The sequence below is a fragment of the Taudactylus pleione genome, unplaced genomic scaffold, assembly GCF_031769625.1.
Source record: "Taudactylus pleione unplaced genomic scaffold, aTauple2 ptg000699l, whole genome shotgun sequence".
Taxonomy (NCBI): domain Eukaryota; kingdom Metazoa; phylum Chordata; class Amphibia; order Anura; family Myobatrachidae; genus Taudactylus; species Taudactylus pleione.
The window spans coordinates 1,546,880-1,573,299 of NW_028285101.1; the positions used below are offsets into that span (position 1 = coordinate 1,546,880).

At 41.1% G+C, this 26,420-nt stretch overlaps 1 protein-coding gene across 10 annotated transcripts in view; it reads left to right on the plus strand.

The window, feature by feature from the left end:
- The window catches only part of ZMIZ1 (zinc finger MIZ-type containing 1), a 331,397-nt gene extending 305,275 nt beyond the window's left edge, over positions 1-26,122 (plus strand). For 7 of the 10 annotated variants that reach the window (XM_088456355.1, XM_088456360.1, XM_088456359.1 and 4 more), the window contains 13 exons: positions 2,478-2,660; positions 4,378-4,455; positions 7,059-7,233; positions 7,521-7,707; positions 9,187-9,397; positions 9,956-10,061; positions 10,513-10,673; positions 10,937-11,004; positions 12,641-12,709; positions 13,176-13,423; positions 14,294-14,457; positions 14,678-14,917; positions 22,440-26,122. In XM_088456355.1, the coding sequence (XP_088312481.1) occupies positions 2,478-2,660; positions 4,378-4,455; positions 7,059-7,233; positions 7,521-7,707; positions 9,187-9,397; positions 9,956-10,061; positions 10,513-10,673; positions 10,937-11,004; positions 12,641-12,709; positions 13,176-13,423; positions 14,294-14,457; positions 14,678-14,917; positions 22,440-22,547 (1,998 nt within the window). In that variant the 3' untranslated portion in view covers positions 22,548-26,122. Of the gene's footprint in view, positions 1-2,477; positions 2,661-4,377; positions 4,456-7,058; positions 7,234-7,520; positions 7,708-9,186; positions 9,398-9,955; positions 10,062-10,512; positions 10,674-10,936; positions 11,005-12,640; positions 12,710-13,175; positions 13,424-14,293; positions 14,458-14,677; positions 14,918-19,808; positions 21,949-22,439 lie in introns of those variants that run through there. The other 3 variants (XM_088456361.1, XM_088456363.1, XM_088456362.1) reach the window with 3 other exon arrangements.
- Positions 26,123-26,420: the final 298 nt, after the last annotated feature.

Sequence of the window (26,420 nt, forward strand, 5' to 3'; positions counted from 1 at the left end):
CGCCAATGTCAACGTCTACAGTGAAGAGGCGACACCGGGATGCTGGCCTTCTAGGCAGAGTGGCCAGGAAAAAGCCATAATTGAGACGGGCCAATAAAAGGAAAAGATTAATATGCGCAAAATAACACAGACATTGGACAGAGGAAGAATGGAAAGAAGTGTTATGGACAGACGAATCGAAGTCTGAGGTGTTTGTATCACACAGAAGAACATTTGTGAGACGCAGAACAAGTGAAAAGATGCTGGAAGAGTGCCTGACGCCATCTGTCAAGCATGGTGGAGGTAATGTGATGGTCTGGGGCTGCTTTGGTGCTGGTAAAGTGGGAGATTTGTACAAGGTAAAAGGGATTTTGAATAAGGAAGGCTATCACTCCATTTTGCAAAGCCATGCCATACCCCTTGGACAGCGCTTGATTGGAGCCAATTTCCTTCTCCAACAGGACAATGACCCAAAGCACACTTCCAGATTATGCAAGAACTATTTAGGGAAGAAGCAGGCATCTGGTAGATTCTGTCTGTAATGGAGTGGCCAGCGCAGTCACCCGATCTCAACCCCATTGAGCTGTTGTGGGAGCAGCTCGACCGTATGGTCAAGAAGTGCCCATCAAGCCAATCCAACTTGTGGGAGGAGCGTCAGGAAGCGTCGGGTAACATTTCCTCAGATGACCTCAACAAATAAAACAGCTAGAATGCCAAAGGTCTGCAATGCTGTAATTGCTGCATAAGGAGCATTCTTTGACGAAAGCAAAGTTTGAAGGAAAAAATTACTATTTCAAATAAAAATGATTATTTAAAACCTTGCCAATGTCTTGACTATATGTTCTATTCATTTTGCAACTCATTTGATAAATAAAAGTCAGATTTCATGTAAAACACGAAATTGCCTGGGTGACCCCAAACTTTTGAACGGTAGTGTACATGTATATTTTTTCCACACAGTTACGGTATTTAGAACACTGGGCCTGTTTCTGATTTGTACGGTTTTGCACAGCCAGCAGGGAAGCTGCTCTGCTACACCGTACAGGTAACATGCAAATGCAGCAGGCGGTATCTGTAGGAAATAGACCGTTCCTGTGCGCATCTGTGATCCGAGTGTAGCGTCTGTAGACACTGCTTCGGATCATCATTGCTACCATCGGTTGCGATGGTCGCTGCCCTCAGCCAGTCTGCGTAACCTGAAGCTTACCCAGCCTAGCCATCGGAACCCCATTGCTGGGTCCAGGAAGTCTGCGTCTGCTGACACAGATCCTGTGCTTGGCATGCCTACAAAACTGGACGTCACACCAACATTTTGTAGAACGGTACTGGTCGCCACCCCCACTGCAGCTAAGGGGGGAACGCAAGCGATCACACGGGACTTGTTCTGCACATGCGCAGAGCGGGTCCTGTCATACGCAAACCCAGAGCCATCGGATTTGTACGTAAACCATCCGCTTTGCTTACATATCCGAATCAGGCCCACTGTCCGCACTGCTGTTCACTTTTGGTGAATGTGCGACAAATGGATGGGCAAATGCATGCGAACATGAGCCATATTCATGTGATAATCCACTAACAGTACAGGAACTTGACAATGTTTCTTGAATGATGACTGAGACCGGGCCCAAGAGTATTGGTACATTGCCTACAACAATACAGCACCTAGAATATTTGTTATATGGGAACATTTTGGCCTAATTCATTTTATGCCCTGGGACCATTTAATTGACTAATTATTGCCTTCCTTGTGTCTTCGCCTTTTTACCAGTCTTAAAAAGAATCTGTTTGCATACTAGCGTGGATATGTTTAAATGTCACTGGTTTAGATATCTGTATCGGACAGTACTGTAGGTGCTATGTTGCAGCATGTCATCCCAAAACAAGACCAATGTTTTGATAGCTATTATGTTATTATCCTGCATGTTGGTAAATTCAGTAACCAAATACTGTGCGTGTGGTCTGGGGAAACCAGTTGCTCAGCTCACATGCTGAAAGGTGGTCCACTTCAGAACTTTTCTTGCCAAACCGGACACCGATCGTAGTGTTTGACAAGGTGTCAGGATCGGTCTGTGTGTAGCTATCATTAGTCATTTCGTAACACACATAAATAGAGGACCCAGAACCATCTAGTGTTGGAATCAGTTAATCTAGAATAGTGGTTCTCAAACTCGGTCCTCAGGACCCCGCACAGTTCACATTTTCCAGGTCACCCAGCAGGTGCACAGGTGTACTCATTACTCACTGACACATTTTAAAAAATCCACAGGTGGAGCAAATATCTCACTTGTGTTTCTGTGAGGAGACCTGGAAAACATGCACTGTTTGGGGTCCTGAGGACTGAGTTTGAGAACCTGTGATCTAGAGCCAGTTATTTTCAGTAAATGCCTTTTAGTTCTTAGATACCATTTCTGTGTCAATTCTGTAGGATAGTTACCTGGCCAGGTAAAGAGCAACAGTAATAAATTGTATATTGATATTTTTGCTTCTACTTTATACAGCCTAATTATGGCAGCCAGCAATATGGACCAAGCAATCAATTTCCCAGTCAGCCTGGGCAATACCCGAGCCCCAGTCCTGCCAGACCCATGACATCGCCGAACTATCCAGGCCAAAGGATGACAGGGCAGCAGAGTGCGGGACAGTACCCACCGCCAAGTGTCAACATGGGGCAATATTTCAAGGTGACTAGTGGATAATGTTACATTAATTTTATTTTCTCATTGTAGTTGTAGGTAAACAACTGTTATTGTTCTAGGTCTGGTTTACAATCCACATACTGTGTGCATCACCATTTACATCTCTTCTCTTTCTGTAATCAGTTTTTGCCTTTTCTTTTACTATCTCCCTTTTTGTAACTGCAATGCTAGTGCTTAGGATGTGCACAGTCAGTCCAGCCCTGTAGTGCTACTAATACAATCATACATCTTTCATACACCATGCTCTCAAGTGACACGTCCCCATCTGCTGTGCCCTGGCAGACCTGTCACTAGCTGACAACTATGCTGTGGGAGCACACTTCAAAGTTACATGCGGTGACATTCTATTGGAACAATACTTTCTACTGTCACCATGTAAGTAAGTAAAGGGACAAAGTGACAGATTGCTTTACCGGCAACCTGGCACCTTCCCTCAGCTCATAGTCCTGACACCATTGTGTCCTAATCTTTTCATAATTATGTCAGAAAGAAGATAGGTACAAACACCTAAGCACCGCTAAAGCACTTCCCACAGTCCCTGTAGCAGATCCCAAATGCTTTACCTCTATATTTAGTTTTGCTACTTTTCTGTACACACGGGTTCACCTTTGTCCATTGTCTGCAAGATAGCCTTATAGTGTGAGGAGCCCAAATATACCAACACTCACGCACAAAGCTAAGTAGGGCTCCCACTCTAGTTTTAGCTAATGAAAATTATTTACACTCAATACTGATATTTTAATATCTATACTATACTGATGTATTACTTTAGTAATGTATATTAGTATATTGACTGTAATAGGTTTAGTAGGAATATACACCAGGGGTTAAATTTAGTAAAGTGCAGGTTTTTACAAGAGTAGGTGTTGCCCATAGCAACCAATCAGATTCTAGCTATTATCTACTAGAAGGTGCTAGTTACATGTTAAGTAGAATCTGATTGGTTGCTATTGGCAACATCTCCACTTCTATAAACCCGCACTTTAGCAAATATACCCACCAGTTATTGAGTATTGCATTTGCTGCCAAAGTGGAACAAAGTTATAGCTAGTACAGACCTTAACATAATCATCACTTAGCTGACCTGATTTTTTGTTTTATAAATGGGAGCCCTAGACTATGGTACATTAAATACATCATAGTTGTTCATCGCTAATACCAACCGATTAGGCATATTATCATATGATCTTTGTTAATCTTTAGCAAATTGTGGGGTCTAGTTACTAAGCAGTGTTAGGAGACAGTGAAAAGTTATAAGAAAGTGATAAGGTGCCAGCCAATCAGCTCCCAACTTCCATCTCACAAGCTGTGTTTGTAAAATGATAGTTGGGAGCTGATTGGCTGACACCTTATCACTTTTCACTCTGTCTCCTAACACTGCTTAGTAAATAGACCCCTAAAACAGTTATTCCTTTGTACCCAATCAGATTAAAACAATTCCTGTTTTCACTTCTGCGATTTATTGTTCCATATAAGCATCTAATAGAACGCTAGTTGTCACATGGTGTAGAGAAACCTATCCCCAGCACTCTGCGGGCAATCATTGTGTCACTGCTTTGGAGTACAGTATTTCAGTTGTTGCTTCTCGGCAATTTCATTTCTCATGTCGCTGACTTATCTTAAGCTGCTTTTTTCTCATAAAAGTATTTTTTGATCATTTTTTTTGTACATTTTTAATTCATTATTATTATTTTTTTAATAGCCAGAGCAGTTTAATGGACAAAATAACAACTTTTCTGGGAGCGGCTACACTAGCTATAGCCAAGGCAGTATGAACGGGGTGAGTGTGAATTCATACCAAATCCATCATCCACTGAGGGAATCTTATGAAGTCGGGTGGGTAGGGGTGGTGAATTCTATTTGTAAAACCTGTTCAAGGAGAACTATCACCATAATATTAAGTTATTGGCTTATTGTGTGCAATTTGTTATAACCAGGTTTTTATATTTATTGGATTGCAAAAATGTTTTTTTTTTGTGGTTTGTTATTGTGGTTCTCAATCCCCAATACATTTACTGGCAAATATAACATTTCACAGCGCAACAGAATGTTCTGGTGCTATAAAAAGAAGTGTTGATAGTAATAATAATAAAACACATACAGTGATCAGTAACAATGTAACTAAGTAAATCATTAGTAAAAATAAGAGTTTGCCAGCAGATCTTTATAAAACCGTTAAAGTATATTATATTTATATATTATGCTATTATATCCTCATGGACAGCATGTGAATAATGAATACATTGATGATTGGTTCCTTCTCCAACTTATCCATGGACACTTTACATGCAGGCTGTGCAGGTTCAGGCTAAGCTGACTGATACTGTGCTCAGAATTAATTTGATTTAAGAAGTGTAAGAATTGCAATCACTGCTCCATGCTCCCAGCCAACACTCAACTTCCTTTGTGATGTCAGCCATCAGTAAACTTACTGACTACAACCAAACCTATCCATTTCACTTACATGGGTGCAAACACATGGCTCCGGCTCCTCCTGCTCTCCTCAGTTCCATTCATGACCGCTGAACCAAACAGGGATAGGGAGACACCGCTGCAGGGCTCACATCTGTCTTTGTAAGAAGGAAGTCAGAATAGAGAAGGTGAACAGCAGAACATCTCCCTGCTCTGTCATTCTCTTTAGAGACAAATAGCCATGAGCATCTGTACCATCGTGTCTCCATAGCGGTCAATGATATCGACAGGAGATTTTGTCTCCCTTCGTTTAGCTGTCACAATGGAATAATGGAGATGCCGAATTATTTAAGCTTAGCGCGCTCAGATACAAAGTATAAAGAAGTGCTACATTTTCATTTTTTATTGTTTCTGCTTTAAGTGTACAAAAATATCAGAAAAAAAAATGGAAAGTTTGACTTAACCATAAAAAAAGTAAAAATAAAATAGGTACAGTGAATAATTCATACATGAAATATTTTACGGCACAATTTTTTTTCTTTTTCGGAATGAGTACTTGTGTGTATGTCCATTTCAGAACACATGCAGTTTTATTATACTGTTACTAACCTGTAATAACAAAGGGACTGATATAGACATTTATTTCATTATTTATTTATTTATTAACAGTTTCTTATATAGCGCAGCATATTCCGTTGCGCTTTACAATTGGAAACATTGATAGAACAAAACAGGGTAATAACAGACAGACATAGAGGTAAGAGGGCCCTGCTTGCAAGCTTACAATCTATAGGACATGGACGTTAATGCGATCGCGGCTTCCACTTTGCACGAATCGCAGCTGCGAAAATGTGCTAATGTCTTCAGCTTATCCGTGCATAGGGACAGCCATCGCTGCCTTCTCATATGCGTATGACGTCGCTTATCTGCGTAAATATCTGTAACATCGACACACACCGAGCGGCCATCTTGCCCTTGCAGCAAGTCTGGCCAGCCACAAACACTGCAGCTCTCCTCACTCAAAGAGGGCTCTCATGCTGTGTAGGAGATCGCAAGGGCTAATTATTGCACGCCTAACAGCGTTTAAACAGTCAGACACGCCTGCGTTTTTTTGACCACCCCCCCATTACCTCCACCAAACAGTGAATACCTGTCACTAACTTTGCGATGGATTCCTCTGTGCGTCCATAATCACAATGCGATTGCTGCGCACGAGCAGTTTGTCTTATATGCTTGTGCAATAGCAAACAATCGCTAAATGTGTGTACGTAATCGCCTTTGCGTCTATCTCTGAATCAGGCCCATAATTCAGATCAGCTAGATGGACGTGATGTGCTGTTCCAGGACAGCATATTGCTTGCATCTACATCAGGAGTTACCCCTTGCACTCTATAGGGGTGCGCAGGAAAAACATGCAATGTCGCCAGTACCGTGTATGGCTGACATGTGCGCGGCTGGGCATCGAGGTGATGCTCGGGTAGAATTTAATTCTCTCCATAGAATTCACAATTTAATTAACAACTCAAAAACAAAATCATATGTGATTTTTACTTTGATACAGAAAGGGATAAATGATTGTGCAAGGATTCCCAGCTACAGTCCTCAGGAGCCGCTAACAGGTCATGTCTTCAGCATTTCCTTCATCTATATGATGGAGTCAGTAATTGTGTCACCTGCTCACACAGAGGGGAAGCCTCATAATAGTCTATTAGCGTTCATTTAAGACCTTAAAATTTTAAAATCTCAGTAGTAAATCCCATGGTAAAAGCAAGAAGTGAACTTTTATTTGTAAATTGCTGCAGCAACTTGTATTATTGAAAAAGAAAATTAGTATTTTGTGTGTGAATATGCTTAAGTTGGTCTTATGTTGGGGTTATCAAGGGCATTAATTGCTTTTAGTAGAAAAATTGTAATAATCACTACATTTTATGGTGCCATAAAGTCTAATTAATATTTTCTTGTCCTTGGCAGCCCTCTAGACCGGGACCTGTTGGCAATTACCCCCACTCTCCTGTTCCAGGAAACCCCACACCACCCATGACTCCTGGGACCAGCATCCCTCCATATCTGTCCCCCAGTCAAGACGTTAAGCCTCCATTTCCACCGGACATCAAGCCGAATATGAGCACTCTACCTCCACCACCAAGTGAGTCAGTCACTGCTTAGGACCTGGCTGTGTATTATGTGGTGGTTTGTAAACTTTGTGTGTATTGATGGAACCAGTTTCATTATATTAGCTTAGACACTTAGTACATCTTAATAGGCTTCAATATATGGTCGGTTTCCCAAGCATCACAGATGCTAACATTATTTGCATAATGGGAAAATGACTTTGACGTCGTTGGAGCCATGCTTTTGCTATGTGGTTGACCCTTGAGGTGTGTTTGGTTACTCCGCTCTTCGCTTACCATTCTTTACATTGTCGCACTGCAGATGCAAAAGGGAAAGTTCACACTTTCTCTCCTTCTTCGATCTCAGCCAGCCACACAGACGAACTGCGCCTGACCTTTCCTGTGCGGGACGGAGTAGTACTGGAGCCTTTCCGACTGGAACACAACCTGGCCGTCAGCAACCACGTGTTCCACCTGCGGCCGACTGTCCATCAGACCCTCATGTGGAGGTAAGTGGAGAGTAAAGAGTAATTTAGATGTCTTGTACAGTTATATACACACTTGTCGATACCGGGTCTGATGGGGGGAGGAGGGATGAGTCATGCTGCATTCTGCAGCATGGCATCGTTGGCAACATCCCCGCCGGTCCTGCAGTAGGGCCAATGGGGGATGTCGCTTACTACCCACAGGAGCACGCATATAATGGGTACAGACTAGACCAGGGATGTCAAACATGTGGCCCAAATAATAACTTTTTTATGTGGCCCGACATATATTTTGTGGCCCAGCCGCTCTCCCCCCCCCCCCCCCCCCCCTGCTTTGATCAGCTGGGCTTTGATCAGCGCGACCGGAGCTCTGCTACGAATGCCCAGCCACAGCAGCTCCCCCCATAAGCCTTTGCAGAGCCATCAGTCACCATCAGCAGCGCAGCCGGGCCCTTCCCTGTACACACAGTCACACACAGCAGCAGCCTGCCGTGCAGCGTGCCCACCAAGTCTGACTGTGATGGTCAGTAATTAAATTTATACTGTAATAGATCTATCTGCCTGACTAATGTAAAGGGGGGAGGGTTTGGAGCTGAAGACACGGCTGGGCAATCTGGGCAATGATGAGGCCTAGAGATGGGCTGGGCAATAGTGTGGATGGGAGACAGGGAGAGGGGGCGTAGTCTTGTTCACTACACGGGGGGCTGGAGCATATATATAATTTTGTGGAGAGGGTGTCAGGAGCATATTATTGGGGGGGAGGGGGTTGGAGCATATTATTACTGGGGGAGAGGGGCTGGTGTTTGAGGAGCATATAATTACACGGGGGGGGTCTGAAGCATATTATATTATGTCATGTGGGGATGGGCTCTGGAGCATATTATTGAGGGGGGGTGTCTGGAGCATATTATTATATCATGTAGTGATGGGGTCTGGAGCATATTCCTGAGGCGGGGGATTAGGAGCAGATTATTATATTATTATGTAATGTGATTGTTATATGCACTTACTTTGCCTGCAATTTTTATAATGTTATATTGATTGATTGAACCTTATATTGAACCTTTCAAAATTGCATATAAGACTTTTTTTTCCTTGCGGCCCACACACTATTAGATCTTGAATATTTGGTTTGAAGTTTGACATGCCTGCACTAAACAATGTACCTGATATGTCGCTCCAATCCAAGGGATCGGACAACATATCGTCTAGTGTGTGCCCAGCTTTAGTGAGGCTGCTGACAAGAAAAGAAGTCTTATTTGTTGGTGCTGGATTTCTTATGCTAATACAATTCGCTGTCTTGTTATAGAACATGTGAACTGCCACTCTTTTCTCCCATACCTTTGCTCTTTGCCAGTTGTACAATATATTTCAGGAAAGTAACTTTGTGGGTAGCGAAAGCTTGTATTTTTCTGTAAGTTTCTTCAAATGGTTTAGCATATTCAGTGTTGTATACACAGTTCATTTTATGTTGTCTGTTTATTTTACTGTTGCCTTACACAGGTCTGACCTGGAGCTGCAGTTTAAGTGCTACCACCATGAAGACCGACAAATGAACACCAACTGGCCAGCATCTGTACAGGTCAGCGTCAACGCCACTCCACTTACCATCGAGCGAGGAGACAACAAGACTTCCCACAAACCCTTGCACCTCAAACATGTCTGCCAGCCAGGCCGCAACACCATCCAGATTACAGTCACTGCTTGTTGTTGTGTAAGTGTCCACTCTCTGTTCTGTTATGTTACTGTCTGTTAAGCAATAAGTAGTGTAAGTAAATTACAGTACATATAGGTAAACACACTAAAAGGAAACATTTGTATTTAACATCCATGTAAGACATCTTATCAAATGTGTGAACGCACAACATTATGGCTGCCGTAATGACCTCTTACAGCATTGGTGATACTATATGTTCCATTTATTTTACATTTACTGATGCATATCAGTAACTTGGGATGTAGGCTGTCGGCATCTATAATTGCGGTTGCGGCCACTGTTGGTGGCCGCAACTGTCGGTTGCGGCCACTGAGCAGTTTTTAAATTAGTAACTCAGACATCTAGAAAAAGGCAATATAAATCAGTCTACTCTTTACTATAGAATAGCAAAAATGTTGGGTTTTTTGCCATTTATGTTAGCTTATTCAGAGAGGCAATGGCTTTGATATTGAATTATTATTTTCGATATTGGTATTTAGAGTGTTGTTGTTCAGTGGGTTATTATGTGCTTGTTATTGAGCCTGCTTATAATGAACTTTCTCCTGTGTCTCACAGTCGCACTTGTTCGTGCTGCAGTTAGTTCATCGGCCTTCGGTGCGTTCAGTTTTGCAGGGTTTGCTGAAGAAAAGGCTCCTCCCAGCTGAACATTGTATCACAAAAAGTGAGTGACCTGTCCTCCTGTTCACCACAGGTGTGCCTGGTGAAAGTGTTTTCATATGTCAGTGGCTCTAGCTATATATTTATACAAAACAATATAGTAAAAGTCTTCTTCACAATCGTGTTGTTGTGACACCACCTATAGAAAGATACTTGTTTACAGGATCACAGTATATTAAGTGTGAATTAGGATTTCGAGCATTCTCACCATGTCCCTATAAGGCAGGGGTTCCCAACCACGGTCCTCAAGGCACACTAACAGTCCAGGATTTAAGGATAGCCATACTTGAGCACAGGTGAATTAGTTCTTCAGTTATTTTGTTTTAACCATCTGTGCTCAAACATGGATATCACTAAAACCGGGACTGTTGGTGTGCCTTGAGGACCGAGGTTGGGAATCACTACTATAAGGTGTGTTTTTTTGTTGCTAACACGTTATTTCTTTGCCTAAGCAGTAAAGAGGAATTTCAGCAGTGTGGCAGCTTCAACTGGTAATGCAGCGCTGAACGGCGAGGATGGAGTAGAACAGACAGCAATTAAGGTTTCATTGAAATGCCCGATTACGTTTAGGCGGATCCAGCTTCCCGCACGGGGACACGACTGCAAACACGTACAGGTCAGTGCATCAGAGAAACCACCTGTTAATGCAGAAGGTGGGCTTTCAATTAGCTAATGCATTGCAGGGTATTGAACCAGGGAAATCTCGCTTGTTTTAGCTTACAGCGCAAGCAGAGATAAATAATAATTCCGTAGTGTACTGGCCAGAAATCTGCGCAGCTGCAGATTGCGCACTTATTTTTTTTGAGGTTTTCTGAGGTGAAAAACATATTTACTAGTCACATTGTTGGCCCAATTTAAATGAGCCCTTCTTTATTCCAGTGCTTCGATCTAGAGTCCTATCTTCAGCTGAACTGTGAGCGAGGAACATGGAGGTGTCCTGTTTGCAAGTGAGTGTAATGGGTTTTTAATTCTAATTTGATATAAATAATTGCTGGAGCCGACTATGGTGCTGACATTTAGTGAGGCAAGTTTCATGGTAAATGCAGTCTTGCCCACACTCTGTGTAATTGTTATGCACATCAGGATAGGGCTGCTGGCATGTTTGTTGAGCTGCAATTCAGAGCAGCTCCTGTGTTATCGCTGTCCATGGGCTCAACCCAGTTAGATGCGAGTTGGGTCCTGCGAGACGTTTTCACAGTGAACTCGCACTGCAAATACATCTGAAATCCAATTCCTAACTCGCACTGCTTTTTCAGAGCAAATTCGCATTTATTTGTGCACACCCCCTGAGCAGGTGAAAAGGTAGGGAAATCTTATTTTAAGGAACACCCCTCCCAATGAATAATCATGCACTTGGAGGGGTTTATCAAGCATAATTTGGCCAATAAAGACATGTCAGTTTTCAGGTGATTTTCTCTCAGGAGCTCAATAATGGGTTAAATGATGTGGTACAGGTATGTGGAGGTGTAAATGATGTAGGACAGGTATGTGGTGATGTAAATGATGTGGGACAGGTATGTGGTGATGTAAATGATGTGGGACAGGTATGTGGAGGTGTAAATGATGTAGGATAGGTATGTGGAGTTGTAATTGATGTGGGGACAGGTATGTGGAGGTGTAATTGATGTGGGACAGGTATGTGGAGGTATAAATGATGTGAGACAGGTACGTAGAGGTGTAAATGATGTGGGGACAGGTATGTGGAGGTGTAATTGATGTGGGACAGATATGTGGAGGTGTAAATGATGAGGTACAGGTATGTGGTGATGTAAATGATGTAGGACAGGTATGTGGAGGTGTAAATGATGTGGGATAGGTATTTGGAGGTGTAAATGATGTAGGACAGGTATGTGGAGGTGTAAATGATGTGGGACAGGTATGTGGAGGTGTAAATGATGTGGGGCAAGTATGTGGATGTGTAAATGATGTGGGACAGGTATGTGGATGTGTAAATGATGTAGGACAGGTATGTGGAGGTGTAAATGATGTAGGACAGGTATATGGGGTGTTGAACTAATTGGAGAGGGTTTTAAGAACTTGCAGATGAGAGGTAAAAGTGTTCATTCCAACTTTTTACACACTTGTATAAAACCCTTAAATATTACCATACAGCCATTTTTCTGTACCCAAAATGCTGGAAAGACTTTAATTTGATGAAAAACACTTGCTCTCTATCATTTTCCACCATTAATAAAAAGTTTAAAAATCAGCCATTGGACACCTTTTGAAAGCTTCCAGAATTCCTTATGACCATTAACCACCTTCTATATGCTCCCGCTCTCTGTTATCTTTTTTTGGGGGTCCAGGATGGTGTACCTACTTTTTCATGCCCTTTTCCCAGGTCACACTTTGTAAAAAAAAAAATAAACAGCTGCGTAACCTTGCTGCGACTACCGCGAATTGCCATTTCTAATTGGATCTCACATCTCTTGTGTGCGCGCATTCCTGCAATGCATCTGAGTTTCATGAAACAAACTCGTACCTAATTGGGTTGAGCCCTATTAGTCGGACAATGCACAGTATGTTCTATTGATCTTAAGTTTTCTCTCTTTAATATTCGACCTCTGCTTTTCTCTCCTATAGTAAAACAGCCCTATTAGAAGGCCTTGAAGTAGACCAGTACATGTGGGGTATCCTGAACGCAATACAGAAGTAAGTACAGCCTCAGTATGAATGCTGACTCGTCTTTACCACTTTTATATCCTTATTTCTATTCATTGTATACAGTGCATCACTTATCAATACTGGGAAGCTATCCAAAAGTGAATGTTCCATTTCATAATTCCTATTGTTTTCCGCTTTTCTTCTTCATTCCTTACATAGCAATAAAACAAAACGTAAATGTATTTTCTTTTTCTGCATTGGTTTATAAGTCAGTTACAAGCATCACTGCCAGCTAGTAGTGTTGTCATCATTTAAAGTTGGTGGGTAATAATTTCTTTAGTATTTATATTGGACATCTACTTGTATGTTTTACAGGATATTAATTACACCCTACCATGCCGTTGGTGTCTTTAAATATCCTACATTTCCTTTAGCGGACACTTTATCCCATGCATTCTTCATTCTGTATATGCTATGGAGTGTGATCATTTTGCTCTCATTCATTGTTCTATAGCTCTGAATTTGAAGAAGTGACTATCGACCCCACCTGCAGCTGGCGGCCGGTACCCATTAAGTCTGAGATTCACATCAAGGATGATCCCGATGGGATCCCCTCCAAGAGGTTTAAGACTATGAGTCCCAGTCAAATGATCATGCCTAATGTAATGGAAATGATTGCAGCATTGGGGCCTGGTCCTTCGCCGTATCCATCTATGCCCCCTCCCCCAGGCGGTGGTAACGCTAATGAATATGTCGGACAAGGTAAGACTTATTAAAGCAGGAATGACACTACATTTTAGTTATACCTTAATGTTCAGTGAAGGTGGATTTATGTCTGAGAAATCTGTTGTGTGTGTGTATACGTATATATATATATTTGTTACACACACATGTATGTGCTGTAAGTGTGCCATGGCAATTTGCCATTATTGAGTGTATAAATACATGTCACTTTCATGGGGTTTTAGTTTAATATAGAAGGGATTTGTGTGGTCACAAACCTAGTTTATAACAACTTGTATCATTTTTCTGAACTAGATGATTAATATATTTAATCTTAACTTAAGGACTTTTGGGTGCAGATATGCAAATAGTATAGTGGCCTATTTTTTTTTTTACTACATTGATGTAGGTTAAGATCTGAATACCTACCACTTTAGATTTTATACATTAATTATAGTGAGGGACCCTTGGGGGGTATATTTGCTAAAACACATTTTTACAAACTACTGATTTCTGGTGATAATGATTTGGGAATTAAAGCAGCAAGGTTTCCTAATGGCAGTACACGCCGCACATTGCTATTTAAAATAATTGCTGCTTTAAATCCTGCTGCAAAACTGCTGAGAAAAAACCCCACAAAAAATCAGCAGTTTGTCAGAATGCATCTTAATCCCTATTCTCAACATTAATGTATGTACAGTATGCGGTGATGTACTGTACTTTTTATTTTATGGATACTTTTCTGTAGTTTCATCTTAAATTTTGTTTATATAGAGAAAAAAATTTTTTTTTGCTATTGTATTGAAGTTTTCAATCTGCAAATTATTAGTAACATGGTATTGTATCACTAATCACAAATTAGTATGTCCGTACTATTTATTCAACTTTATTCTGTCTTTCCATTTATAGGTAACAACTACCAAGGTCATGGCAACTTTGACTTTCCACACGGAGCACCTGGTGGAACATCAATGAACGATTTCATGCATGGACCTCAGCTTTCTCACCCACCAGACATGCCCGGCGGTATGTCGTCGCTGGACAAACCTCTCAGCCACTCCATGCAGGACTCTGTAAGTAGCAATTACACTACATAGTAGAACTGATGGATGGGATTAGCTCTTTCTTTCCTTTGCGCTTTTTTACTATGGTTTTTATCATACATGTCAACTTTCTAGTTACCTTATGTAAATAGCCTATTTTAGGCAAAGGATGTTGTGAAGTCTTATTATATATCCTGTGATTATTTCCGGTCACAGCTAATCATTTTTCCTTGGTTGTACTCCCTTGCAGATCTCTCATGTGGGGAATTCTGAGCAGCCTCATGGCACCATGCCTCAGGGTTTACACCCGCCTCACGTGGGCAGCCAGCCTGGGCAGCCTCTACATCATGGTGGACCAGCACCTCAATCTCGACACCCACCGCAATCTGCCAACCACCCACATGGGGACATGGGCTTTAACCCTTCTTCTGTGTTAGAAGGTCAGCCTGGCGGACAAGGACCTCCTGATATGCCCGAGCCATCACTGGATGTAAGTTTGTGCTGATTTGTATATGCACTCTCTTAAATATATAAAAATAATTCATTATGCATGGGAGATACTCTAATGTTAAATGCAGCCCTAGCTACAGTTAACATTGCAGGCTTGTCAGACCAGTGCTGAGACCCAGACACAACTACTGGGATGTTAGAAGCTTTTCTTCCCTTACAGAGACTCTTATATATTATCGTTTGTCTGCTCATCTACGGAATATTTTACTTAGACATCCATCAGATTTTGCAGTGACTGAGGATAAAAGGATTATAATGTGGCAGGTGGCATCCAGTCATTTCTAGCTATGCTCCGGACCGTCTTTGAGCTAACTGAATGTTATTTAAGAAATGAAAGAATCATTAAGTGGGTGTACTGGGTGGGCTTCTGCTCTAGTGTTTCATTTGGGGGTCTTGAGGTTTTATCTGCCACCGTGCAGAGTAGGTGTAGGTTTCTCCATTGTGTGTGGTTATTTGGAGGGGTTTCCAAGGCCAATTGAACTGTAACTGATTAGGAAGCGTGTTGGGTGTATATAGACATATTTGGGGTACATTTACTCTTGTGCGGCTTTATAGAGGTGGAGGTGTTGCCCATAGCAGCCAATTAGATTCTAGCCATAAACAATGTTACTGCGCACTCCTCCGTGGGTAAATCTGTATGTCTGTGTTCCAATAAGAACTTGATGAATGGAAATTTAGTGTTCACTCTAGCTCCGGCGGCAGGCAGGGCGCCGGAGCTAGAAAGGGCAACGTAAGACGCGTCCCCTTTTCGTCATACTTGGGGGCGTGCCCGGCGCTTACGGACATTCCGGGCAGCCCCCAAGCGCTGCAGAAAGGGAGAATAGACGCCGGGCGCACGCGCCCGGCGTCTATTCTCCGGCGGTGACCGGGTCACCGCATGTTTCTCCACCCGCGGGACACTGCGTCCCGCGGGTGAGAACCGCACCCGCAGGCTGTGAGGGCAGGGCGCTTTTTGCCCTCCAGAAGGAAGGAAGGGCGCCGCGCCCCGCTAAAACAGCCTAGCGGGAACGCTAGAAATTAGTATATAAAGTATCATCAAGTTCTTATTGGAACACAGACATACAGATTTACCCAAGGAGGATTGCACAGTAACATTGTTTATGATTATTTTGCCAATAAGGAGGACAACGCCTTTCTTTACTTGCAGCACAATCCGCATGGGCGTTTCTAGAGAGCAGGGGGCCCGTGTGCAGTCTCTGACATGGGCCCCCTCCTCTCCGCCCTAGAGTGTGCACAGAGAGATTATAATGTATGCACAGGTCACCGGAAAAATTACTGTGACGGCCATTTTCCCTGTGCTGCGTATGCGCAAACGACGGGAAAATTGCCGCTGAGGCCATTTTCCAGTCGTTTTACAGCGCTGGCCGGACCCCCACACCGACGTGGGACTCCGGAGAGGTAAGTAATATTATGGGTGCAGAGTGTGCGGTGCGGGGCCCAGCTGGACCCAGGGGCCTGTGTTCCCCGCACACCCTGCACCCATTATAGATATGCCCCTGACACTCCGTATAAGTAGTATTTTTACCCCTTGGTACGCAGGTGTAACCAACTATTACCAATTAGATTCTAGCTATTATCTTGTAGAAGATGCTAGATAAATGATAAGTAGAATCTGATTGGTTGTTATGGGTTACGCCTCCACTTCTATAACCCCGCACTTTAGTAAATATACCCATTCTGCTTTTAATGTTAGTGTCTCTATGAATGGAGAGCACTCACCTTTGTGCAGTAAAGCATGTAATCTAGTGTACCCTTGAAGATCACCTCCTTTCCGTGCGGGGTCCCTTATTGGTGTACTGATTTTTCTAGAAGTTTCCTCTCTTTTTGGGATGATTTAATTTCTTAACACATTTCTGCTGTTTTGAGATGATAGCGCTTTAGCAGTGCTAGTCTATGTGATTATCAGCTTGTATCTTGCTGTGAGTTTCTAGCTCTCTTGCAATACTCTTATGTCTCTGGCCCTAATATGTAGCTAAATTCCTGAGCCTGTAACTTGATGTCTTGGTCGCTATTTGCCATTTATGTCTGTAGCTATGAGGCAAAGCAGAGATGGGCTTGTTTTGCACTCTGTTTGCAATAACTCTACATTGTTATTGTAAAGCTCTTTATGCTGTACATTTTTGCTATCATACTAAATAAATCATTAAACTAGAATTCTAACTTCATTGCTTGAGGAACATGGAAGGAAAGCAAGCCAAACACTTTATTTTGCTATTAGTGCGTACAATATGAGCGCAGTCATCTGGGCAATACAAATTATAGCACATGTACCTCACATTTCATGAATGTCAACCAAAAGAAGGATATGATTTCCACTCCACAGCATTGATGTGTAGTGATACAAGGGTGGTTCAATAAATAAGTTAACAAGACCTCTCGTTGCATATATTTATTCAACTCGTACATATAATCAATAGTATGACCTTGGTACAGATTATTTTTCCACATAGTCCCCATACCTGTCTAAGCATTTGCTCCAATGATACACCAAGGCGTTTATCCCGGGATAGAAGAAATCAGTGTCAAGTGCCTGAAGCCAGGACATGATGGCTTACTGATCTTCACCGTCTGATGCGAATCAGCTTCCACCCAGGTGATTCTTCAATGGTCCGAAGAGATGGTAATCACTCGGTGCCAGGTCAGGGCTGTTTGGAGGATGGTCCAGTACCTGCCAATGGCAGTGCCATAACAACTCATACATGCGGTTGGTTGAGTGTAGCCTGGCGTTATCGTACAGCAATACAACACCTATTTGCAGCAACCCAGGTCATGTTACCTTAACAAGTTGGCAATGAATTACAGCTGCTGTTGTGCCCTTTAGATGCAGAAATCTGATCACACTACGCACCTCAATGTTTGACCATGCTTTCTCCAGCCCTGCCATCTTACAACTGATGTTGGGACAGTATGACTGATATGAGGTGCAGTCTAATGGCTGTTAGGGGAAGCAGTGGTCTACCTGCTCTGGCCTGGCGGGAAGTTAGAATGAAATAGAGACCATTACACACGTGAGAAGTCTTGTTACCCTACTTGTTGAACCTGTGGATGTGTTGGGCACAGTTTGGTATTTTTTTGTGTTATGTGGTAAACCATACTGTTCCACCTTACTTGGTAGGGGAGTTGGAGGGGAATTGTAAGTTAATGAGGGAAAGTGGACTGAACAAGCAGGAGAACAAGATGACAGAAAAGAAAGACACTGGCTGTATAGAGAAGGGACCACAGAAACAGAATTTGATGGCACATAAGAACCACACGACCATCTGTTCTGACCATTTCCTTTCTTTTCTAAAACTCACATACTATTTGAGTCTGATACTTTTGGTTTAAATCTCTCCTGTACCTAAGTAAAACCCCTTCATATATTTATAGTCTTCAATCATACTCCGATTCTCCCTTCTCTGCTCCTAGCTATACATATTGTTTAATGTTTCCTGGTAAGCTTTACGACATAGACCATGCACAATTTTGGTTACCCTACCTTTGCTCAATCTCTAATCTATTTGTCCATCTGGAGAAATGGTCTGCAGAACAGCATATTCCACAGTCTTTTACATGTATAGTGGCATCACAAACACTCTCTTTTTTTGCTAATATATAATTCCTCCTATGCACCTAGCATTCAACTGACTTTTCCTCATTGCTTTAGTCAGCAGACATAGCGACTCTTAGGTCCATTTCATCCTCGGCAGTTGTCAATTTTGTGCCCTTAATACCTCATTTTTCTTTTGGACGTTTGAGGGCAAAGTGCATGAATTTGCAGTTTTTTGTATTACACTGCAATTACCTCACACAACACCATTACCTAGGACATCAGTCACTTTGATAACTCCTCTTGTGTGTCAAGAATACATATTTTTGCAACAAAGGCATACTTTCCATTCAATACCAAAAGCATTGTCACCTTTGAAGATATTAAAACAGATCTTTGGACAGCATCACTGGTAATCTCTCCCTTTATGAATGCATTCATTTACTGCATCTCTCTGTCATGTAACCTTCTATCAACATCATATCCGGGATCCAGCCAGAATGTTGACATTCAGATTGTTGACATGACTTTAGGTCGACAACCAATATGTCGACATGATTAAAATGAGAGAATAGTGTTTCAATTTTGGCTCAAAACTTCCCGCCAAGTTTGGATCTGAGAATGAGGCAAAATGTCATCTTTCACGGACATCTGTGCCATGAAAGATGATGTTTTTTACCTCATTCTGAGATCCGAATTTGGCTGGAAGATCCGGGCCCAAGCTGAAATGTTCATCTCTAGTTAATATATCGGCATGATCCTAATGTTAACGTCAGAATGTTGACATGCAGTTTTTTACTTATAGGTAAGCCAGAGGTTCCCAAACGCTGTCATCAAGGCTCCCCAACTGATCAGGTTTTAGAGATATCCATGGTCGAGCACAGGTGGCTTAATTAGTACCTCAGTCAGTTTGATTTAACCACCTGTGTTCAACTATGGATATCTCTAAAACCTGGACTGTTGGGCAGCCTTGAGGACCGCATTTGGGAACCTCAGAGTTCTGGTGGTGTTATGTTAAATGTTGACATTATGAACATGTCAACATTTTAATCATGTTGTTATGTTGATTGTCCACATATTGGTTGTCAACCTAAAGTTCATGTTGACATACTGGTTTAGAGATTCTGAGTATCGAATTATCATACCCCACCCTCATGTCCAGTCTCCAGCATCCAGATTTATTCTTTGGTGTATGATTTGGGACTGTGTCTAGATAAACTACATCTCAGTTCTACCTTAGTCACTTAGATGTGTCAGACATGATCGCCCCCCCAAAAAATCCATGCTGCCTGGGATTTTGTGAATTGCTGGATTTGAGATACTCTACAATTCTTTCTTTCAGCATTGTTTCCATTAATTTCCCCAAAAAGAGAGATCTTGGGAGCCTGAAGAAAATGTCCATGCTCCAAGATTGGTTCGGGAATTCTATCAACATGTAACCTTAACAAACCTGGAATAAGGTCGTCCGGAGGACGTCCCTCGAGAGGGGGGGATAATGTCAGGAACTGAACCTGCTGGGCCCTGAACCCTGGATTCTTTGTTGCCGGCCCATTGTTTTTTTGCTTGTCTGCCACTAAGACTGTTGAAATCATGTGTTGGCCAGGATTCAAACCCAGGTCAACTGCATGGAAGGCAGCTCTGCTCACCCCTACACTACAAACGCCTGAATGTTTTTTGATCTAGGACGCATTTTTATGCAGGCCGTATGCGCATGCGTTTGACCCTGTTGAAGTCATGAGGGCGAAACGCAGTGGTGATGGAAATCGAAAGAAATGGAGGTGCAAATTTTAGTTCTCTAGTTTAGTTTGCACCCTATAAAGACTATATGAAGCCCTTCAAAGTGACTTAAAATGCTGTAGTAGTTGAGGTTGAGCTGCACTACACAGTAGATTGGGAGGAAAAAACTTGCAATGTATGAAGAAGGCTGTTTGCCCCCTTATAGCCCTAGATTAAAATGCATAAACCATTGTCAGCAGCTGTGCTCTTAGCCAATGTACAGTAATGTCTAAAAACTCATTGCTTGTTGCGCTGTAAAGCAAAATGTGATTATAGATGAGCCACCAGGTGTAATAATAAAATAGGGACATGTACCATATGCCTTCCAGCTAAGGAATATAGCTGCTACTTTGCATTGTTTTTTGGGTTTAATTACACTGACCCCTTTATATAACTTAGATTTGGATGTAGGTGGAGAATATTTCTTTGTATGTCATATATATTTTGCTTTTGTGACAAAGGCAGGGTAAAAAAAACATCAACCATGCTTGAATCCTGCTGTAAGGGTGTTTGGTTTAATAAAGAGGTTAAAAAAAGCCATCAGTGTTAGGCCCGCTTTCAGACTTTCTAGTAATAGATTCTGGGAAGGAGAGACCCTAATACTGTTTGCATCTCATCTCTGTGATATCTTAGGGTATCCCTATTACGCTCCCTTGAGAAGTGAGGGCATATTGATGACATTTTTGCTCTTGACTCACCACAGCTCCACCGAGAGAGCATCTTAAGACCTGTTCAGTTTCACCAAGTAAATACAATGGATTACGGTAAACTAGCTTCAGTTGCCAAGTACCCTTACTTATTCCCCAATGCCCGTATATAAGAAACTCGGAAATCTTTCACTAAAGGGAAGGTGCAGCACAACAGCACAAGACTTAGGAGTCATTGTCCTGCAGGCAGTGCGTGTTATATTATTGGCCAGATTAACAAAGTGACAGCTTTCGCAAGCCATTAGTTGTTTGTGGGTTTAACCCTACATTTGGAAACCACAATAATATTAATTACAAAACCAGTCATGTTTTGCTTTCAATATTATTTTGCAAGCCACCTAAACCCATGCCTTCATATTTATTTTGGTATTGCACCTGTTTATAAAATATGTCCATGGACATTTGTAAAAGTTTTAAAGGGAGTCTAAGGTTTGGCGTTTTATTTTTTTTTATTTGGAACCATTTTATTTCTTTATATTTTGTAACTGTTTTTATCAGTGCGTCATCTAATAAATTCAGGAAACAACAATATTTTGTTATTGTTTTATTAAGTTTAATGTGGAAAATAACCAGATTAAATGTATCGTTTTAGTACTTGTATTTCTGCTTTTTCCAAGTGTGCAAACTTTGTCTAAGGGGTTCATATATATAGCCATACACAAAGTAGTATAACATGTCACCTACTTAAGAGCCAAATAATCAACACTTGTCCACGTGCACATACAGATGTGACCTAATACATCTAGCCTCAATACGCCACGCAGCGCGACTTGCCTGGCGTGAGTCAGGCTTCTTTTTCGCCAAAAATACGTCTAAGTTGCAATGTGATGTGACTAGAACACACCAGGAGACTGTGCTGATTAACTTGTTATGTGACACTTGTATATCTGTGTGCACCTGAGTCTGTATATGAAGCACAACGGAGCATGGAATGAAAAAAGCTGCGGAAGCAACATTGTAGCACTTCGTATACAGATTCAGGGACTCGGCCGCACACAGATATACAAGTGTCACATATCAAATTAATCAGCACAGTCTCCTGGTGCTTCCTAGTCTCTTCGTATTGCAACTTAGACACTTTGTCGGCAAAAAAAGCGCCACGGCGCTAGCAAAGTCTCTCGGACCTGGCACACTGAGAGGTGTACGGACACATCTGTACATGACTACAAATATACCTTAATGGGGAACTTGTGGCAAGTGTTACCCAGTGTCATTTACATGTTCTCCTATATACCAAGAAATAATCCACGAAACAATTTAGTTTACATGCAGACATGCATATTTCTTAGCATTAATTCATAGTGCTGTGAATTATGCTTTACTAAGGGTTTGCTTAGGGCACAGGTGGATGTTGTACATATGCAAATAATTTTACATTAAATTAAGTCTAGCAATCCTGTCATGTATCTGATGGTGGAATTCAATGATTTGCCATGTAATTGTAACTGTTATATATAGCATAATGATTATTTGTTATGCCCTTTCTGCAGTTGCTTCCGGAGCTAACTAACCCAGATGAGCTTCTCTCTTACTTGGATCCTCCAGATCTGCCCAACAACAGCAATGATGACCTTCTCTCACTGTTTGAGAACAACTAAACTGCAGCTGTTATCCCATTCCCCAGTCGATAATTCAGCTGATCAGGACACACAAAGGCAGGCGCAGTTCTGGAAACTCCACCCCTTACTCATCATGTCTGCCTTTCCGGCAAGCTTGCAGCTTTGTTTGCCTCAGACTGATGCGCTTCAGTGACGCTGCTAGGGGGCAACGAGCAGCTTCCAGGCTGCCTGTAGACCTCACACGTGGTGCTTCCTGGTTTTCCCATATTGAGGTTTATAAATGGGAAACTTTGAAGACAAGGCTCTCACTAGGCACGTTATGAAGAAGAATCTGTGGTGGAGGTTATAGAGACATGAGGCCTACTGACGCCCAGTGCTAATTCCCCTCCTTTCCCACATCACCACCAGTCTCACACCAGCTGGAGAAGAAGAACTGAACCATGACATTGGGAGTAAGATGGAACAAACACACACACGTGCGCACACACACACACACACACACACAAAGCACAACGTTCCCGAGCAGTGAGCGACTTTGGGCAGACATATTGCTCACACCACACGCAAGTGCTGAGATAGAGGACAGCTTTGCTGGGGAACTCCTGCGTAATTTTTTTGTTGCTGGGGTACATTTCCTCCTGTTTTCATTGTGGCATTTATAAGGAAAACGCCAAGGCCAGGCTGGTCATACATGACAGTTTCCTGAGTGCACAGACTTTACACAAACAGCATGGAAGCTAAGGGGCAAAATGGACATCCTACCCAGCAACTGGCCTATCCTTTGTGACTTTCTCATTTGTTTTACTTTCATTTTAAGCTGCAAAAGGGGCATTGATGTTGTTTTTTTTAAACAAAAAAAAAAGCAGCTTAAGGGTTATGTTTTTGTTCTTAATTATTTTGCTTAACCCAACAAGACTGTTACACAATAACTGCCCTTTTATTTTTTACTTGCCTGGTGATTATTTTCCTTTTTATATAAACCCACATAAAGACAAAAAAGTGTGTTATTTGTGCAATCTTCCTTCCAGCCACTTTGTGGTCAAGGTACCTTTTAGAGGTGTGGGGGTGGGGGGGTCTAAATGCATGAGTCTGACACAGTTTCTGTGCTTCTGGTGTGTTAATGCTGCTTGCTTCTGTAAAACTGTTGTTATATTTGTACAGAAGTGCATGTGTGCCAATCAATGTTATTTACTTTCTCTGTTAACTTTTCACTGCCTTTCTCCTTTGCTGGCCTATCGTGTAAGTAAAAGGGTTAACAAGTCTTCTGCAGTCACTTTAGCAGAGAAAGGTTTAAAGGAAGTCTCTTCTTCTTCGCTCTATGTAAGCGTTTTCCCTCTCTCTCCGGCTCGTTTTCTCTCTTTGTGTGTCCCAGTTTCGACATCTTTTGTGCTTTTTATGATATTCATTTTTTTTTTTGCCTGTGTGTTGTGCTTGTACAGATGTGACTGACACACCAAACAATCCTATTTTGTTGACTTTTTGTTTTCCTTTTTCTATCACCAAAGTCGTATTTTGTAAATTTTTTTTATTTAACGAAAAAAGGAAAAAAAAAAGGGGGGGAGGGCAAAATAATAATGTACCTATTCATTTTCTTTCTCTAGCAGTTTGAAATTCCTGACATTTTTTCTTTTTGTGTGTGTGTCTCCATTGTATAGAAATTTAGGATTTTATAAAGGCATCTCCACATTTTATTTGTTAGGTTTGTCATTTTCTAAATTCCGGTGTCTTAGCAAGGTAAGATGGCAGCCCTCTGTGCTGTTCATATGCAATTATTTTAAAGAAAAAAATATTGTAAATATGTTCAGATATTTTAGAAATATGTGTTGCTTTGCGACCTGGTTTGTTCTCGTGTGTGTGTGTGGTTTTTTTTTATAATGCCAAGTCTGTGCGACACATCCCTCTCTCGTCCACCCCCTTCCACCTTGTGTTTGCAGCTATGCCTGCAGTAGTGATAATTTGCTCTGGACACATCTCCAGCCACTGTGGAAGTGATGAGTTTACACCAAGTTCTAAACCTCTTTTTTATTTAATGCAATGTAGAATTTGCTTGTACCCAAAAAGTTAACACCTTTAGTCCAGTGTGTGTTACTTGTGTTACTACCATGGGCTGATTTAATTTAAACTAATGTAGTTTGTTAGAGGTAGTGCATTTGCTTCCCATTCCAGCTTGCACCTTTAAAATCTGGCTGTTATGCCAACAAATGCACAGAAAATATCAAACCTGATCTGATCATAGTTTATTATTAATCCCCCAGAAAAAAATAAATGTTCTTAAAATAAATGGCTAATAGATTGCATGTATATAAAAAAGATAAGACTTCACAAGCCAATAAACAACAATGAAACGATTGCACAGGACTTCGCTAAATCCATAAACAGTGGTTATTAAACCCGAGCAACAGAACTTATTTGTCCTGAATAGTTAATAATTGGACAGCATAATCACCTCTAGGAGTTTCACTTTTTCCCAGTTTGTGCTGTTCAACAGGCAGTTAACTTGCTAAAGCTAACCACTCTCAGCAGTCTATGTTGTGGCAGTTCTATCCTCAAAATGCCAATTTGTTTTTTATACATTTTTGCATTCCTTTCTGGTATAAATTATTATTAATATTATTATTATTATTTTGTCATAAAATCCAAAATTAGAACTGAAAAGCAGTGCATATGCCTTCATAAAGTGACGGATACCTATGACCTTGCTGTTTGAGTGTATGCCACAGTACAAGCAGAAATTCTATATTTAATTAAAAGTAAAAAAAAAACAGTTCTCATAGCTGTTTTCAACTGGAATCAAGTTAACCCATTCACTGTAAAGAGGGGAAAAGGGACTAGAGCATTGCCAGCTTTTGCTTTGACCTTTCGTATCTAGAAGGGTTAAAGGACTTCACACACCCTTTGTAAATAATGTATATGAACAGTAGAGACATAAAACACAGACACATTCATTTTCCTGGGAATGTGCATTTGTTTGTTTTTTTATTTTGCAAAAAAAGGTGGTTAGAAAAACATAAAAAAAAAAAGTTTCCATATGACGTGGAAATAATCCTATATTTGGGGGAGGGTGGGCAATGTGATGGCTGGGTGCATTTTTTTTTTTTTTTCGTGAAATCACATTTGTTTCCACTCCTGTAAAATACTTTGACCCTTTGTGAAAACAAATTACTTTTTTTTTTTGTTTTATGTACATGTAATATTTTAGCATTAGTCCTGTGTATTTTAAGGTGCTACATGAGGTAAAACACACACAAACACAATGAAGAAAATAGTGGATTATGGGGGAAATAAAAAAAAAAAAAAAGATTGTAACCAAATTCTCTTTATACAATTTTTGATAATATGATCAGATGGGTAAATTTAAAAAACAAATGGTACAATCTGTAATAAAACATGCAAAAAGGGCCACTGTATTTTGTCTGTACATTGTATGTACAATTTAATCATTCATATTTGTATCCCCTTCACTGCCAGAGGGAAATAGTTTTGTCGTTCTGGCAGTTAAGGCATAAAAATGTTCAAAAATACCGTAATTGTGCTTTTTAGTCTTGCAAAACTGTATGTAGTTAGTTGTGTCCACCTTATATTTATCAAATAAATATGTACTCAGATGAAACCTGCACAGTGTCTTAAGTTTTCATTTTATATTTAAAGTGCTTTCTATACAATAAAAAAATGTTGGGAAATGCTATATTTGACGTTCATGTTCCCTTTTTGCTTTCCTTTTTCTCTATTTGAAATAAATCTGACAATTTTGAATTCTGTTCTAGTTTGAAACTATAACTTTTAAACAGGTAAAAGTAAAATTAATTGATGCACCCACACACATATATAATATCAAATCAGAAAAGCACTCTCAAAACATTCAGCAATATCACAAACCGAGTGACATTTAGATCCAGAATTTATCAAGACACC